Source organism: Prinia subflava, chromosome 8, assembly GCF_021018805.1.
Source record: "Prinia subflava isolate CZ2003 ecotype Zambia chromosome 8, Cam_Psub_1.2, whole genome shotgun sequence".
NCBI classification, from domain to species: domain Eukaryota; kingdom Metazoa; phylum Chordata; class Aves; order Passeriformes; family Cisticolidae; genus Prinia; species Prinia subflava.
Genome location: NC_086254.1, coordinates 3108032 through 3126719, shown reverse-complemented (window position 1 = coordinate 3126719; position 18688 = coordinate 3108032). Strand labels below are relative to the sequence as shown.

At 47.2% G+C, this 18688-nt stretch overlaps 2 protein-coding genes across 9 annotated transcripts in view; both read left to right on the top strand.

The window, feature by feature from the left end:
* GTF2I (general transcription factor IIi) overlaps positions 1 to 2698 on the top strand; it is a 102549-nt gene extending 99851 nt beyond the window's left edge. For all 7 annotated transcript variants that reach the window (XM_063402389.1, XM_063402388.1, XM_063402387.1 and 4 more), the window contains 2 exons: positions 708 to 782; positions 2188 to 2698. In XM_063402389.1, coding sequence (XP_063258459.1) covers positions 708 to 766 — 59 coding nt within the window. In that variant the 3' untranslated portion in view covers positions 767 to 782; positions 2188 to 2698. The remainder of the gene's footprint in view (positions 1 to 707; positions 783 to 2187) is intronic.
* A 5683-nt stretch (positions 2699 to 8381) lies between these two features.
* On the top strand, positions 8382 to 17960 carry NCF1 (neutrophil cytosolic factor 1). 2 transcript variants are annotated; one of them, XM_063402383.1, is made up of 11 exons: positions 8390 to 8576; positions 9046 to 9126; positions 9441 to 9516; positions 10724 to 10889; positions 11028 to 11083; positions 11379 to 11501; positions 11871 to 11978; positions 12776 to 12893; positions 13501 to 13608; positions 15130 to 15269; positions 16194 to 17771. In XM_063402383.1, exons 1-11 carry the CDS (start codon positions 8505 to 8507, stop codon positions 16310 to 16312), a joined length of 1167 nt encoding a protein of 388 aa, XP_063258453.1. In that variant the 5' UTR covers positions 8390 to 8504; the 3' UTR covers positions 16313 to 17771. The 2 variants fall into 2 exon arrangements, with proteins under 2 accessions (XP_063258454.1, XP_063258453.1); XM_063402384.1 differs by lacking the exon at positions 9441 to 9516 and having other exon boundaries at positions 8382 to 8576; positions 10724 to 10851; positions 16194 to 17960.
* Positions 17961 to 18688: the final 728 nt, after the last annotated feature.

Genomic DNA, 18688 nt, shown 5'->3' with positions numbered 1-18688 from the left:
CCTCAGACACTGTAACTACAGAAATGTTTTTGTGAGAAGGCATACAGTGGCCAAAATCACTTCAGAACTAGGCTGGAAGGTATAAAATAATCATGTGGTGAAACAGCTTGGCTTTGTAGTGATGAATTACTCTCACCCCAAACATTCCAAACAACTTCTGTGAAAAATGAGTTTCCTTCCAACATTATATTCTCTGTAAAAAGAACAGGATCAGGCTCATGTGGACAGTGCTACACAGACAAGAGATTGCTTTGATTTACCTCCAAGCATCCCTGAAATGAATAAACTGTATCAAAAGGTGATGAATGCTTTAGCCAACATGATTTTTTTTAAACACATCATAATGCCTTCCTGTGTGATACTGTGCTTTGAAAATTAGCTAGGGTTAAAATTGTTTTGGACAGACTGAAATAGAATAATGCAGAAATCTGTATCTAGTTGGGACAGAAGCAGTCCTACTAATGGCAGTTTTATTTCCACTCATTAAGAACAAGAGTGCTCTAAGATCCTAACCTGCTTTACATTGCAGTGGAAATGGTAATTTCCACAGAATCAGATTGCTGTGAATACACTTTTATTTATTATTATTAGTTAAAAAAGATAATGAATGCTTTTCATGTTTTTATAAATTTTTACTTAAGTACAACAGGAGCAAAGTTGGTGGGGAAGTTCTACTTTTTCATTCACTACTCTTTTTCTTTTAACAGATAACACAAAAACAGAAGAAAATTGTCAAATAAAACAGGATCCAGACCTGACGTCATAGACCTCATCAATACTGGGTAAAAGAATTTAGTGCTTCTTGAAGTCAACACCTGTCAGCTGGAATAATATTTTTATATTTTTGACTGGGGAAAGGAGAGATAAATGTGCCAGTCAGAAGGTGCCAGTACTTCAGTTGTGAATTTTTAGCTCTCACATATAAGATATAGATATCTTATATCTGACATTTTACAGATATAAGATGTCAGATGTTTTGCACTCTCTTATCCAAATACAATATAAAGCACACTCTTTTCAAATTTGTGAGGAAGTCCTAGAAAAATGTGGCCTAAAATGTGTGATGGTAACCACATACCTCAAAGCAGAGCAACTGAAAGCTGAGGGAATTAGTGTTTATGAAAGGCTCTGATATGGTTGTGTGATAAAGCATTATTATTTATGGTAATGCACCTATATTCCCAAATTGTAATTGAGCAGGAAAGCTCTTCCCTATGAATGCAGTATTGTCTGAGCTTGGGACACTCAGTAAAGATATTAACTGTGATGACAATTTTCATAAATTAAGCTTTTATGAAAAGTTTAATTTACAATGCTCAAATGTCCAAATCTTTCTCTTACTCTATTTTTAACATCACTTGTTCCTAAAAATTACGATTTGGTGGTGGTGGAGAGCAATTTTAGCAATGCTATCACATCACCAAATCAAAAATGCTGACCCACATGGTTTGGAGTCTCTGTGCTTCATTCAAAGAAAATGGTAATACTTCTTCCCATTTCAGTTTTTGGTGATACTGAGACCTGATATCTTCCTCATTATGCAGCGTTTGATACTTCAGCAATTTGCTGTGATTGGTATAAAGTTAAATGAAGCATTGGCTAGGGGAGCCTGGAGCCTCTGGGTTTCATTCCTGGCACCATCTCAGGTTTTGGAGCCGAGGGAGAGCCTTGGTCCTCCATCCATAGAGCATGAACACAGCCCAGGACACAGCACGTGGCACTGGCACCATGAAATGTGGTCTTATTAAATCAGTGAAGTCTGTTTTTGAGGTATTTGTCATAAAACTGAATGTGGCAGGATAAAATATACTAAAGGAAAAGCTTTGATTTGTCATGGGACGCACTGCAGCCAGTGAGATACAAAAAAAGTCTCATTTGTCAGTGAAAGGTCACAGAAATGTTGTCTGAGCAATGGCTGCACAATTTGATGCTGCAGTGGCTCAGAGTGTTGGATGCTTTAGGCCATCCACTGAATTTATACTGAAATAAATATTTGTTCTAAATTCTGACTGAGACCACTCAAGTACACATTTAATCTCATCTTTATTGAGAGCAATATTCAGCTTCTGCACGCTTGCTGAATCTAGGCCTAAAGAACAGGAAAACAGAATACAAACTGCTCATAGTTGTAATAAGACACAAGGCTTCAATGAAACTAACTTACTTTTTTTAATTTCTCTTACCTAGTCAGAAGCTTCCCGTTCTGAGAAGAGTCTGCTCGGCCTGTCTAGAGTTGTGTAATATAATTGTATAAGAGAAGTATCTTCTATACAAACCCTTTTGTACTATTATATAGAAATGTCTACTTTTTCAGCAGTTCTGTGAATTGACCTAAATCAGTGAATGACTGTAGATTTGGAATGTCTGAGTTTACTTTGGAATATATTTTAAGGACTCCGTTTGATGCAGCAATGCTGGGGATACAACAGGGATTAAAGCCAACAGGAACTTAAATGAGGTTGTCTGCATTTTCCAATAAAGCTGAATTTCACTGTACCTGAATGCATCCTAACTTTTGTAATGAAAAATTCCTGCAAAGAGTTCCGTTTGTTTACTTTGGAGAAAAAAATCCTCCACGTTAATTTTCAGCTGTTACTTTAATGGTTCATTGGACAATAATATCTGTATATTTGAATGAATTTTTCCTATTATATCTATGACAATTCATATGTTTTTCCTAAATAAAAGATTAAACTGATTCAGTTGATGGTTAGTATGCATTAATGAGATAGACTGACATGGTTGCTATTCCAGTGTGTGGATTAGGAACCAACTGAGATTAAACCTCATCATAGTTTGTTCTGTAAATTCAAAGAAGTACATGTTATTTTAGAGTACCACACAGTTTGTATGTGATGGGTTTGGCCTTGCAGTCTCACTGCAGGCAATAGTTGTGTGCACTTGTGTGAGAGCTCTTCTGCTGGAGGCTGTGGGGGAAGTTCTTCTGTTCATCTAGAACTAGTTATGCAAACATGGCACAACCTGCTCCAAGTCCCCTTATGTCAATAACTCAGAATATTCTGTGAATACAACAATTAAATTAAGTCTCCTGCTGTCCGGGTTGTGCACCACAAGATGTAGGAATCATGTACAAATCATGTACATATTTTTTTTTCAAATTTCACAAACCATAAGAGACGTGCAGTTCTGGCTATATGGTAATGTCTCAAAATGTAAGTTATTTGTAAAGGTTTCTCTTTTACTGGCACGAGTCTGAGGAGATTGCATTACGCACAAATGGTAAATCATACTCCCTGATGAAGAAATAAAGACCTTTTTGATGTTTTTCATGACTGTCTATGCAGTGTACAGTTATGTATTTTACACTGAATCAAGTCCTAGCAGTAATTCTGCGGGCAGGTAGAACATGCTGCAGCATGGTTATTTCCTGCCAGCAAAGGAGTAAGGTCCAGTCCTGCCTCTGAGGCCAAAATCCAGCTCTGGGTCGATGAGGTGGTTGTATCTTCAAGGAAAATTTTGAAGCCTTAAATTCAGTTGAGTGCAGTGGCTGTTCCCAGCTGCAACCTGAAATTCAGCAGGAAAATTCAGAGCAGCACATTTCTGTCACTCTGGAGATAAGGGAGGCCTATGGGACATCTGCCTGTGTTTCACAACATGCAGATCTAGGTGCTCTCCCTTTAGTACCTTGTTCTGGTGAGGTCAGCAGGGGCAGGGTTAGCTCCATGCTGAGGCATTTGGAAAAAGCTCATCCTGGTCCTGCCTCCCTTCTCTCCAGAGCGGAGCTGGGGGTGCCGTGCTGCCCTCCTGCCTCAGCACACAGCTGTTCAGCCCCATGGAATGAGCCCATCCCTCTGAACCCAGCCATGTGGGCACTGTCCACATCACACCCACAACAAACACATTTGCCTGCTGCTCACTGGAACAGCCGTGCTGAGCCAAGGAACCTCCGGCAGGAGTTCGGGAGCAGGATTCACACTTGATTCTGGACACATTTGGAATGGGGAAATGAGACAATGCAGCTTTCCCCAGGTTTCAGCTGGCTTGACTTCCCCTTCTGCAAAAACGTGATGGTTCATCCCTTCTTTACTCACAGCCCTCTTCGGGAGGCACTTTTGGCACAGCTGTCTGCCAGCTATTGCTGGGGGAGTCCTTAGTGCTCACTCAAAACAAGGGCACTGTCATGGCAAAGGAACTGGGAAAATAAACAATTCCAGGGTATTGCCTTGTCAAATGTGTAACAGCAGAGTGGCTCCATTGAAACTTCGTGTGCAGGGGCTGAAAGAAAAATGAAGGTGGTTGCAATGGTTTTGCTGAAAGGGCTGGAGCCTCTACATGGTGTCCATGGGTGGGCAGTGACACTGATTCAGCACTGAATGATGAAGGCTCATTTGGTCTCAGGCATTTTGAGTTATATCCAGTTGAGAGAAATTAGTTTGATGAAATAATTACACCAATTTTTATACCTTCCAAATAGCAGTTCTATATTAAGAAATTATTAATAGTCCTAACAGTTAGCAGACTGTTAAGATGTTGACCATGTATGAAAATCTCACTCATTTTCAAACTAGTAGTACATGAGATGCCGTAAAAAGCGTTGGTTGTACTAATAAATAAGGGAATACATGAAATTCCAACAACTTGTAAGAGCTCTGGGTAGTTTTTGTCCCAACAGGGAAGGTTTGTGGTGACGAAGAAGCAGACAAGTATTTATTTCCCATGATTTACTGAATTTAAAAGCCTGTCCTGTGTTCTTTTCTGGACTGGCTCCTTCCTCTTAAATGGGAATTTTGCATCCAAGTAATGTAGGACTCAAGGTGTCCATGGTGGAATGGGGCATTCCTTGGATATGGCACCCTGGCTTTTCTCATATCACAACCACAGCATAAACACAGAGGTCCACAATGTCTGTTATGCAGTTGCAGTTCTTCTCTTGGGAGTTGAACTTTTCCCACATGTAAAATTTGAACCTCTTCTTGTTTCTTTTCATGTCTGTCCTGTCAGAGACCCACAGCCAAGGAAGAGGGCAGGCTCTCATTTCTGTGATTGTGTAACAGCTGTCTGCTATCAGTGACATAAGAAAGGCCTCCCTTGGCTCTGTAATGAATTAAGCCGAAACTTAAACTACCAAAAAGCAAAAATTCAGTTTTGAACAAAGATTAGGGTGGCATTCCTTCCATCTGCTCTTATATTTTGAGAGGTTTTGGTACGAGTTTTAGGTGGAGCAGTGCCAAAAAGAGGATAATCCATTTGCCTGAGAAACTCTTAACCTTCAGCACTCCAACAACCTTGACTGAAATCCCTCCTCTGAACTCCTGTGTGTGCTGTTCCTGCTCCAAAGCAGTGGGGCCTTGCTGAGGGCTCTGCTACCAGCTTGGTCTGGAGGACATGGATCTTCATCTCCCTCCAAATGGGATCCTGTGTTCAGATCCCAGCCTTGTTTCCCAAAACACGAGTCAGTTGATGAACTCAATAAACTCACATTGTGGTTTGACACTGGCCACATGACAGGCACCCATGAAAATCGCTCACTTGCCCTCCCCTGCCACAGCTGGGCAGAGGAGAGAGAAAAATTTAATTAGGCTTCATGAGTTAAGGACTGGGAGAAAACATTCTAAGGGCAAAACAGGCTTGGCTTAGAGATACAAAGTGAATCTGTTACTAACAAAATCAGAGGAGGACAATGAGAAGTAAAATGAGTCCTTAAAAGCACCTTTCCCCCCCCAACCCCTCTGTCCTTCCCACTGACAATGCAGGGAGACAGCACATGGGGTTTGGGTCTGTTCATCACCGAGATTTTCTTCCACTGCCCAGGGAGAGGAGTCCTTCCTTCCCCTGCTGCACCATGGGGTCCCTCCCATGGGAGAGACAGTTCTCTGAGAACTTCTCCAACGTGGTTCCAATCTCATGAGCAGCAGTCCTCCCAAAACTGCTGCAACATGAGTTTCTCTTTCCACTGGGTGCAGCCCTCCAAGCCTGGGAGCAGGGCTCCTCTCTCTCCACTGGGCCTTTCCCTGGGTCACAGCCTCCTCCTGGCATCCTCCCACTCTGGCATGGGCACCTCCCCTATGGGCTGTGGGTGGATCTCTGCATCCCCTGTGGATCCCCATGGGCTGTACATGGATCTCTGCATCCCCTGTGGATCCCCAGGGGCTGTGGGTGGATCTCTGCATCCCCTGTGGATCCCCAGGGGCTGCAGGGGCACAGGTCTCACCATGGCCTGCAGAGGAATCTTGGCTCCGACACCTGGAGCAGCTCCTGCCCTCCATCTCCACTGCCCTTGGTGTCTCCATGTTGTTTCCCTCACATGTTCTCACCCCCTCCTCTTCTCTGGCTAGGAAAAAGTGTGTGCCCCACTTTGTTCTGATTTTCTTCTTCAATATGTTATCACAGAGGTGTTACCACCATCTCCAGTTGGCCCAGCTTTGGCCAGCAGTGTGTCCATTCCAGAGCTGTCAGGGATTGGCTCTGCCAGACACGGTGGAAGCTTCCAGCAGCTTCTCACAGAAGCCACCTCTGTAGGCCCCCTGCTACCAAAAACCAGACTGTGCAAAACAAACAGAATTTAGCTTGTTCAGATGGGGTGTTCCTCTTCGGAATTTCCTTCTAAAATCATACTTGACATGTATCAGCTGTGAGACATTTGATGGAAGGCTCAGCAGTGTGTCACACAGAGTTACGAGTGGTGTTCTGCTGTCAACTAATCCTTCACGGACAGTGACATCGAAAACCTCTCACTTCTCGCATCACAAGATGAGGAATGAGGAAACAGGAAGGAACATGTGAATTAGGTGGTTTCCAGTAATGTACTGTCTGTAAGGCTGTTTTAAATTTAGTATAAACAATTGTAATTTTGAAATTAGCTTTTACGGCAAAGTTTATGGTGTTCTGCATAAGCAGCAGATATCTGGTGATTAACAGAGCAGAATCCAAACAGCCCTAAATGGATCTTTTTTAATATCTGTGGTTGTAGAATTTTGCCTTGCATAGAGGGAAGTCCCCATGTTAAAAGAAACCAAATGTAAATGACCTTTTACTATAGCACAGCTGCAAGTACCACACCCAGGTTCCAGAGGAGGGCTACGGTTAGTATTTGATGTTTTTAATGCATGTAATAAACGCCAATCGCTTGTTTTTGGAATTTATAAAAGTTTAATAAAGATAAAATGGTTATAAAAAAATAATACAAATATAGTAATAAAGGTTAAACAATTAGAGTTAGGACAATTAATGAGACAATAACAGCAAAGAATTACAGCCTGGGCTGGGTACCTCTTCTTGGACCAAAGTGAGCCCTGTTAAAAGAGAATTCATTCCTTAAGAGGAGTAACCTCATGATTATGCATATTTTATTTAAAACAAGAAATTCGCCTGGTACTTGTCAAAAACTTTCTGTTAATCCCCAGGCGCCTTTGAGTCTAAGTCAGGCTTGATTTTAATTACACTACTACATTTACTATATTATTGAAATGTTAATACAGCATAACTTTCCAACCTAGCATAATACATATAATAAATATCTGCGTAGAGCCATATAATATGCATTTTTCACACTGTGGAGAGCAGGGCTGGCTCTGGCGGATGACTGCCCACCTCTGGTGCCCGTTGTAATTGAGGGTGCCCTTGGTGGGGACAAAAGCGCTCCTGGGTTCGCCTTTGCTTGCAAGCAGGGAGGAATTGATCCCTGCAACCTTCACATCCCTTCAGGTCTTTCTGCTCAGGGCTGAGGATGGAGAATGAGGAGGATGTGAATGCAGCTGGTGCACTGGCATTTCAGAACGGCTTAGCAAGGGACTCTCCTGCTCTCCCAGTGGGACACAGGGCTCTGTCTCCAGCCCACTCTGGGGTTTCGCTGTGCCTGGGGTCCATTCCCATTCAGCCCTGTGCTCAGGTAAGGTGGTGAGCAGGGCTGGGACTGGCTCAGGTCCTCAGGGACTCCCCAAAGGAACCTTTTGGTGGCAGATCTTGGGGAAGCTGCAAGTGACCGAAAGGAAATGGTGATGCAAGAGGAGGAGCTCTTGCACACTGAGCCCGCGGCTGCCCCATCCTGGCTGTGCTGTGCCTCAGATTCCCCATTTGCCATTCCCAGCCACACAGAAAACAGTACTGCCATCCTGGGGCTCCGGGAGCGCATTGCACGCTTCGTTCAGCCGTCCCAGCTCTGATGGGGAGGGTAAAGGCGCCTCTGGCACCCGTCCTTGACGCTCTGCTGCAGCTCCCTGTGCCACCAAGGGGCAGCAGTCAGAGGAGTCCTTTGGATATCGGAGCAGCCAGCCTGGCCCTCACCCTTCACTGTCCTCTGATCCCAGAGCTCCCTCCAGGTTATCCCCAGGGCCTCCAGCTCAGCTCCTCCCCAGTCCTGGAGCCCCTGGAGGGGCTGGGCTGGGAGCCTGCCGCGGGAAACACCGACTCAGTCCAAACCACAGCGGGTGAACAATTACGGCTGCGATTGCAGCGGGAGTTCCTCTTCCCCGGGGCTTTAAGACAAGGCAGAGCTGAGCGAGGGCAGAGGGGAGGGGACAGCACCCGGACAGGCAGGAGCAGCAATGGGGGACGCCTTCATCCGGCACATCGAACTGCTGGGCTACGAGAAAAGGTTTTTCCCCAGCCAGCACTATGTGAGTACTCAGCAGCGTTCTGGCATGTGAGGATTGAGGACTGGCCAGGGTAAAAAGCCTGGCCAAGAAATTTCCTTAGATAAATGTGACTGAGAGCCTAAACGCTTCCTTTTACGGGGGTCATGGCTGATAACATGAGCTGTAGGCAGCCAGAGACTAAAATGTCCTGAACACACAAAACTTCGGGCACCTCCTTTGCAAGCCATTGGTTACTTTGCAGTCTTGGAAAGGGCTTTTTCCTCTTTGTTTCCCACCCACCTGTATGTTTCTGTCCCCTCTCCGTCCATTCCAAGCTCCCCTAGTGCCCAGTTTATTTGCTGGCAAGGCAGAACTACTTGCATTGAGGTTGTGGAAGGAAAACATTCTTGTTTAATTGAAACTGGACCGTCCACGGGTCTGCCCTGGCACAGTGGGGTGTGGTGTGGTGTCCCACTTGCCTGCAGAACTGCAGCTCTGCTTTGCTCCTCAGGTCTACATGTTCCTGGTGAAGTGGAATGACCTCACTGAGAAGGTCGTCTATCGCCGCTTTACTGAGATATACGAGTTCCACGTGAGTCCTCTCGGGACACACGGGCTCAGGGTGGGGAAAAGGAGGGTGAATGCCAGCTGAAATTGGCTCAAAGCCAACCTGGTTCAAAAGAGGCTCCTAGGTCCAGTCCTTCAACCTCTTTTGCCCCTTGAAGGTGGGAGCCATTGGCTCTGTGTCCCTGGGCACAGAGGGCCGAGGTGTGGGATCCAGCCAACACATCCTAGTGGCAGCAGGGCGAGGACCAGGAAAGGAGTCGAGCTAGGGGCAGAGGAGTGGGTGTCACAGACTGTTCCCCTGGTGCCATCCTCACTGTTGTGCCTGGCTCTGCTCTGCAGAAAGTGCTGAAGGAGATGTTCCCCATTGAATCCGGGGACATCAACATAGAGAACCGGATCATCCCACACTTGCCAGGTGAGGGGCAAGCACCGCGGCTGGGGGGTGAATAGAAATTGCAGCTAGTTGGGAAATTCCCTGGTGGGTTGAGCTGTGCTGGCTGCCTCCCAGATAGCGGCGTGGTGCAGTATTTCCTGTACACCGGGCTTGAAATCAAAACCCCAGAGAGATCTGAGCAGTGGCAGTGGTTCTTCCCAACACTCAGCAGCCCTGCAGACCCCACGCTTCCTCTCTGAAGGGCACCCCAGAGGCATGTCCAGAGGAACCAGCTGTGACCCCTGTGACCCCTGTCTGGGGCAGTGTCTGGCTGTGGGGAGGCTGAACTGAGTGGAGCTGAGCTGAGCCCTCTTTCGGTGACACCATAACTGATGTCGGCTTCATGCCCCTATGGCAACACAGATACTTTGTAAGAGGAAATAATGCAATATGTCTTAAGTGACAGAGAATGAACCCCTGACCCAAACAGCTGATGTGCTGTCTCCAAGCAAGGTGTACGTCAGAAAAATTCCCCATTTTATTTAGCTTCCTGCTTTAAAGGAGGCAGAAGGGAGTTTGAAAAAGAGTTTCTCTGGGGGAGGAGTGAGCCTGCAGCGTGCAGCAGTGTGGGTGCCAGTCTGGGGGGCTCCACTGCAGCTGGACTAACACCACCATGCTGGGCCTCTTCCAGCATGCCAGCCCCCACTGTGCTGGGGCTGTTCAAAGCATCCTTATTCCATTTGGGGAACTGAGAGCACTGGGGACCAGACAGGTGTCACACTGCAGGGGGGGCATGGGGTGCCACTGACCACACAAAAGCACCCCCCATCTTGTGGTTCAACACTGCTTGGGGTCGGGATTCCAGCAATGTTTTAGAGCTCTGGAGTCAAGAGCACCATAACCAGTGGGATGGGAGGATAAGCAGATCTCCTCTGACTGCAGGCTGGTCCCCTGAGCCCCTTCTGGTGCATCTGCTGTATTTGTGGCCCAGCAGTTGGGCTTAGTCTGAACACACATGTAGGAGTTACCCTAAAACTGAAATAGGGTCAAACAGGATCATTTCTGGGCTTGCATGAGCTGTGCTCCCACAGAGCTTCACCTTATTGGCACAGTGCAGCCATGCAGCACCTCAGGGCCAGACTCAACTCGTTTGCAGGGCAAAATTAATGATTCAGAGCAGTGTGCTTGGGAAAGTATTAAAACCAAGGCTTTCTGTCTGCTTTTTCTGAGCCCTCTTCCCTCTCCCCAGCCCCAAAGTGGTTTGATGGGCAGCGCTCAACTGAGAACAGGCAGGGCACCCTGGCTGAGTACTGCTATGCGCTGGTCAACCTACCCCACAAGATCTCCCGGTGCCTGCACGTGGTCAACTTCTTCAAGGTCCGTCACGACGACATGAACCCTGTCACAGACAGCCAGTGAGTCCAGCTGCCTGCTGTTTTGGGGGAAATCCTGCATTCCTGGCCTGGGATGCTGGCAGTAGCCTGCAGGGAGGGTATCACTGCTGATGGATAGGGCTGGTTGGTACTGAGCTGCTTTTGCTCTGCCCTGTCTAGGACCAAGAAGCCTGTGGTCTTCCTCCTGCCAAAGGATTCCAAGAAAAACCTCGCTGGTAAGAGATTTCAGAGGGCTGCAAGTGTCTGCCTCAGCAGCAGCGAAGCCTGCTGGGGAGAGAGGTTGTCATTCCATGGCAGATACCCTCACCAAGAGCATGGCTGCTGTGCCAGAGCTGCAGCTGTGGGGAAGCCAAGTCCTTGTCCTGAAATCCAGTCATTCTCCTAAAATTCTCCTGAAAGGGGCTGGGAGGGCACTTTGGGCTGTCCTGGGGCTGCTCTTGGCCTGCCTGAAATAGAGTGTTTCTGGGCTGGGGGCTGGAGGAGGGAACATCCATTACTTCTCTCGTGCAGACATCACGGGCCCCATTGTCCTGCAAACGTACCGAGCCATCGCTGACTATGAGAAGAGCTCCACATCTGAGATGGCTCTCAAAGCTGGGGACATGGTGGATGTTGTGGAGAAGAGTGAGAACGGTATGTGTCCATCCCCCTGGGGTGTCCCTGAGGGCCAGCCTACTCCCTGCCACAACTGCAGCAGGAATGAGCACTGCCCTTGTGTCCAAACACAACATGTCAGCTGGTTATGGCAGTGAAGGCTGAAGGGTGAAGGACACTTCCAGAAAACTGCAACATCCTGGCCATGCCTCAGCCTGTGAGGCTTCCTGCCCAGCAGGAACAGGATGAACTGGTCAAGTTCTCTGGTTGCACCATGTCAACACAGACTAGTCCATTGGTCCCTTTGGTCCAGGACACGGAGATGCCAGCTCCTGCCCTGGCCAGGACAGACCTGGTGCCAGTCCCCACAGCACTCTCTGCTCTTGCCCATGGTTGCTTTCTTTGCAGGCTGGTGGTTTTGTCAGCTGAAGAATAAACGAGGCTGGGTACCTGCTGCCTATCTGGAGCCAATGGATGGTCCTGATGAGTCTGAGGAGCAGGAGCCTAACTATGCAGGTGAAATGTTGGGGTGACCAGGGTGTGTGTGTGTGAGAGCACAGCCCACTGCAGCTCTCCACTGAGATGGCTCACTGCAAAGCTGGGCAATTCAGACTGAGCAGGATCACTGGGCATGGAGATGCTGCTGTAGGAACTGCCAGGAGGGATAAATCTCATGGCTTGGTGCCTCAGTGTGAACCTTGGGAGCTTCCCATGACCTGGAACTCAGCATGAGATTTGTGTTTTGGCTGATCTTTACCCAGCGGCCATGCTGAGCTGGCTGGGTGAAGGCTGAGGTGCTGGGTTAGAAGAACAGCATGGTGCAGCATTCAAATCAGGCACAGGTGTCCTCTGTGCTGTCCTCATCAGGCCTGGCCCTGCTCCCTGCCCTCTCATTGCCCTGCCACGACAGCAGGACTTTATCACGTGGAGCAGAGGGAAGATCCTGCAGACTTGTGGCAATTGCTCAACAGCGTTGTGGTTTCACAACACTGGAACAGGCTCTTATCAGCACAACACTTCCTTCTGCCTTATTTCACCACCTGAATTCTGAACACACTTTTGAGCAGATAGCTGTGCTTCCTCTGCTTGCACCCAAAAGCTTTCTTCTGGAGAGATGGTGAAGGGGCCAGGATGAGCCGTGGGCAATGACAAGACTGTGGGAAGTCTGAATCCAAACCTGAAGCACCCTGAGTCTTGCCTAAAATGTAGAGTACCTCTTAATGCTCTGGTGCCTCCTCTTCTCAGTGGCTGGGGAGGTTCAGCCCCCATCCCTGAGGTGTCAGCACGATCCACCATCCCCATTTCGTGTGTAGGTGAAGCGTACGTGGTACAGAAAAGCTACACTGCTGTGGAAGAGGATGAGCTGACCCTCAAGGAGGGTGACACCATTGAAGTCATCCACAAGCTCCTTGATGGCTGGTGGGTCATCAGGTGAGAGTTGCCATGGACAGGTCAGGCGGGCAGCACTCAGATAGAGGGAAGGGAGCATCCATGGTTCTCCACATCAGGGCTCTGAAACCCACGGGGTCTTTGGTGCCACTGCCCAGCACTTCCTTTTGCAGGGCTGCTTCTCAGAGTCTGTTCTTTGCCAAATATTAAACACTAAAGCTGGAGATTCCTCTGCTGAGGGCTTCAGAAATATCCAAGAAGGAGACAGATGGAAAAAAAAAGTATCTATTACTTTGCCTCTAATTGTTCTGGCATATTTTGCTTTGCAAAATGTCAACTTCAGCTGGAGGGGAACATGAGAGGTAACCCACATGGCACCAGCGGGGGACGGGCATGACCCGTGACTCATGGAATGTCCTGGGTTGGAAGAGTTCAAGCCAGGCTGGACAGGGCTTGGAATAGCCTATTCTAGGGGAAGGTGTCCCTGCCTCTGGCAGAGGGTTGGAATGAGGTCCTTTAAGGTCCCTTCCAACCAATCCATTCTGGGACTCTGTGCCCACCCACAAGAATGATCAAATCTCTCTCCTGGACTGAGGAGGTGGTTGCAGAGCCACGACTGCAAGTGATGTTGCTTTGTGTTGCACTGCAGGAAGGATGAAACCACAGGCTATTACCCCTCCATGTACCTGCAGAAAGCCGGGGAGGTGAACACCTCTGTGAAGAGTGAGCTGAGGAACCGCGGTGCTCCTCCACGGAGGTAGGAGAAGCTCTGTGTAGAGGGCAGAAGAACCTCTCCCTCTTCCTTGAGGGAGATGAAGTTAAACCAGACGGGGTGTTGTGGTGTCACCTGCTTGCCCTGTCAGTGAGGGACTGCCTGGAGAAATGGAAGCAGGGCACAGACAGACCAGGGCTGTCCTTCCACCAGTGCTGTGCTCCCCAGCTACCATAAGCACCCCAGAATTGCTGATGCAGGGCTCCAAGATCCTTGCTCCAACAGGTCCTCCCATCAGGTGTATTTCTCCTTGTCCTTCTGCAAAGTTTCTTTTCTGGACTAATCTTGTTTCATTTTCAATTTGGCCATTTTCTGACTTCCTCAGTGTGTGCACTGAATCTTTCAGAGGCAAGGAGAGATTTGTCTAAATGGAGCTGCCAAGTGGCCTAATCTAATGGGAGGATTTGAGCTAATGCAAGGGATTTTCTTTTGATTAAATAGATAAAAAGGAATAATTCTCTTTGAATTCCAATGCAAACAGAATGGCTAAAAAGGGCAGAACTTGCTGCTATCTCTTTTTTCTGCAAGATGACATTACAGACCTGCTATAAAATCTCTCCAAATCCAGTTTTGCTGGAGCATGGATTGAATGTGAGACACTGTAAAATGGTCCAGATCCACCTATCTGAACACAGTGATGTTTGCTGGTAGCCTTCGGGGAGATGAGGTGGCCTGTTCCAAGGACAGTGGCTTGTCCCCCTGCCACTGTGACTGCTGCCTCCATGGCACTGGCACCAGGCCAAGCCCTGTTGTGAAGTTGTTATGGGCAAGAGCTTTGCTATGACATGGGGTTTGCGCTCAGACCAGGAAGGGGCTGAAGGCAGAGGAACATTTCTTTGGGAAGAGCAGGAGGACAATGCCATGGGGTGGACATCAGAAGCCACCTCACTTCTGCCACGATACTGGCAGGGGCCTCTGTCTGCCTGCCTGGGGACAGTCCCTCGTGCTGGGGATTCCCCTGTAGCAGCCCCACGCTGCTCAGCCTTTCACTTCTCTCAGTAGTTTCTCTCCTGTGGGTTCAACACTGCACATCCAGGTGCACGCTGACACATGTCCCACACTCCATTTCCCTGTGTCTGACCCCTGAGCATCGGGGAGCCCTGCCAAGCTGCACACCAGGGACCTCAATTTTGTGGCTAGGATAGGTGCTGCATGTTCATTCATCAAAGGGCTACAGATAATTTCTGGGGCTTTCTTGGATAAACCTCATGCCCATCTCATCCTTCCAGCCTTATGCCCAATCTTCCTCACTTTCATCACTTTCCACACTGGTGCTCAGGGTTCACCCTTCAGTGTTTGCTTGCAAAGCACCTTCCAGCTGCCTCTGAACACGTCATAGATTGTGTCTCACTGATGGCTGCCCTCGAGGGCTGGCACCCACCAGGCAAAACCCAAAAGCAGAAATTGGGGTTTGGGTAAAGCAGAGGAGGAAGTGTGGGGAAAGAAGTGTGTGAAGTGAGAGCTGCCAGCATGAAAATTGAAAGTTTTGTTTCTCACTCCTTGCAGATCCACCATCCGAAATGCGAAGAGCATCCACAAGCAGGGCCGGAAGCAAATCAGCCAGGAGACGTACAGGAGGAACAGCAGGAAGTACATCCAGAACCAGCGGAACATGCGGGGAAGGTCCCACAAGGCCAATGTCATCAGTAAGTCTCAATGGAACTGGAGTCCTGCAGGCACGGCCCATGCCCCCGCCAGTGCTGGCAGCTGGAGCAGGATGGTGCACTGAGGTCACACCGTGCCCTTCTGCCCTTTCCCATGGGGAAAGCTTGTGCAGGGAGGTGTTCCTTTCAGTGAGTTTTCTTACCCCTGGCTACAGGTACAGGCTACAGAGCAGAACATGGTCCTGGAAGGAGGTCAGCCCACATTTGGGACCTGTGCTGTCCTTTGTGCACCTAACCTCCCCCATGCTGCCATTACCATGCAATTGCCATGTATGTTAGCTGTCAGCAGAGCCCCCAGAAGAGTGTTGCATGAAGAATCATAGAATTATAGAACTCGGTTTTGGTAGGAAGGGACCTTGAAGACCAATTTGTTCCAAGCTTCCACTTGATCAGGTTGCTCCAAGCCTCATCCAACTTAGCCTTGAACACTTCCAGGCATGGGGGAGCCACAGTTTCTTTGGGCAACCTGTGCCTCACTACCTTCACAGGAAAGACTTTTTTCCTAATACTTAATCTAACCCTGGCCTCTGACAGTGTGAAGCCAGTCCCCCTTGTCCTACCAGTTCAGACCCCTGTAAAAAGCCTCTCCTCATGAAGAAAAGAGGTAGACATCAAGGCATACCCTTTAGATCTGGTAGTCCCATGCAGTATCCATGACCTTCCCAGAGCTAAAGGTGGGCAGTCCTCACACAGACCTAAAGACAGGCTTCCCCTGAGCACAGTGCCCAGCTGGGCACTGGTGGGCACATCCTGACACCATGACCTCCAGGAAGACCACTGCGTGCAGCAGGGACAGGAGGAGAGGCAGGAGCTTTGGTGGCCATTATGTAGGAAGCTGATGAATGTTCAAGAAGTGGTGTGTGGTGGAGAGCTCTGGCCCATCTGTACATGTTTTTTTACTTGCAGTTGAGAAAAATGAGCCAGAGGACAACAAGCCCAAGGCTCAGCCTGCTGTTCCTCCCCGTCCCAGCAAAGACCTCATCCTGAACCGCTGCACGGAGAGCACCCGGAAGAAGATCCTGTGAGGATCCTGTGAGGATCCTGTGAGGATCCTGTGAGCCCCACACCAGCCACCCAAAGCTTCATCTCCCCCAGCTCCTGTGCAGCTAGGGCTCAGAGACACTAATTTTGAAGATTTGAGAAAAGCTAAGGTGATAGTTAACAACAGACGTTGCTGATTTAGCTGAAATGAATAGATGAGCTTTGCTGAAATCAGTTAAAAGTTAGAGGATGGTTAAAAGAAACTGGATTTAAGATAAGCTACCCTGAATCTAATAACTCATTGCTTGTCAAACAGAGAAACGAATCAATTCAACACAAGACCTCCTGTTTCCAGAAACCCACTGAAATAGTCCTGGAAAACAGGAAACAGGGAGTTCTACCATCCATTAATCACATCTGCATTGAAAAGGTTGAAAGTTTAGAATGAGGAAGACTCGTTCTACTCCTTCCTTTCGGTGACCACTCCTCACAAAAGGACCACCAGACCCATTTCAGGAAACAAACTCCACGTGCTTAATCGCCTTTTTGTCAATTGGCACCCTCCAGAAGTGACGGGTATGAATATGCATTTGTATTTTGTGTATTCAACATTTTTGTAAATAAAAGGCTCTGTAATCACCTGTGATCTTTGCAGTTCGAATTAGGAAGATATCCCAGGAGCTGCCCAGCATTGCAATAAACATACACTCTCTAACTTTAACTGTTAGAGAGTTTTTGTCTGTCACAGTTGGATATTGATATTAGATCAATATTAATATTTTAATAAATCAGCTCGGAGCTGGACCAGGGATCCAGCTGGTTGTGGCAGCCACCATAGGCCAGGGAGGCTGCTGGCCATATCAGCCCAGAGCCCACCCTCATCCTCCATCACAGCCAGCCCAGGGTGTCCTGACTGCACTTTGAGGAGGGACCAGCCCTTATAACCACCCAAAGCCCTCATCCCTAGATGCCCTTCTATTACCTCTTTGCATTTTGAATTATTTTTGTGGTTTTCATCAATAAAGGAGAGACACTTGATAGACCTGAGGAGCAGTGTGGGCATGGTGGCAGGAAAGGTCTTCCTCCCGGGTGGGTATTGGGCAGGGGTCTCTTGCAAAAGATGCTGGCCCTGAGGAAATTTAGCTGGGGGGATGAAAGCACAGCAGTTTCCTCCTGGAAGGTGGCTTCTTGGTGTGAAAACCACAGTTCACTTTTGTTAAAACTTTAAAAGTTTAATAATAAAAATAAGACAGTAAGAGACATAAAACCCACAAAAGTTTCAGACGTCTGGTGCCTGGCATTCTATCACGAAGCACCCCTTGCTAACAAAGGATCTCCCCTTAAAAACAATAAGCTATTGCATATTCATAAATCTTATACACAAGTCAAACATTCTTTTTGACTTTGTCTCTGATTAATTTCAACTTTTCTCCCCCATCATTCCATCCTGTAAATCACTTTCCCGTGGCTCCACAAAGTCCCAAATTCCCTGATAACAGAGGCAATAAATTCTTCCTTTTTGGGATTTTGGTGTCTGCTGCTGTTAACTCTATCCTGATAGGATGATGTGAAGAATTTAATTGTCTTCTTCATTCCTTGAGCTAGTTACAAAAAGCATTTTACATTACCTAGTTTCTATTTTAATATTATGCTATAGCCTAAAAACTATATTTATCACACGACTAAAATAGACTACATTAATACAGCATAACTTTCCAACATAACACATATAGTATTCATTTTAATATTTGCAAAAATCCAATAATATAACATGTATTTATAACATTGGCTTCCTGTTATAGATATGTATTATAGTATTGGCTTTTCGCTAATATTAAAATGAATGTTATAATGTTAATTCTGCTGTAAGGATGTAGATTTTATATTTTTGCTTAGACGTGGTATAGAGTTATGCTTGCAATTGAACTGTTTGTTTGGATAATATCCAATGAACATATGAAGAGGACCCTGCTATTGATATGTCAAATTATCAGCACCTGAAGAAAGCGTGGACCATATCCCAACCTGGAGGTGACAATAAAAACATAGCCAAGAAACACGCATGCTCTAAAAATGTGGACCCAAGGGGTGGCTATGCTAAACTGTTCTTTGAAAAAGATGTATATGCATAATACTTCACACATATGCAACAGGCTGATATAATAGAAAAGGTATTTAAAAAAATCTCTCCGAGATATTAGAGTGCGCACTTGAATGCCAAATCACCGGCCGGCCAAGGTACCAGGTCGACATAATTGTCTTTTTTTTTTAAAATTAAACTTATTTCTTAAAATTTACCAAGAAATTTACCTCGTTTTTCACACTTCCTCGAGGAGAAAGCGAGGGCTGTGAGAAGGCCTTGCTCCCCACACGGAGTGTGGTGGGAGGGTTTGGTCACGGCCACAGCCAGCCCCGCCATC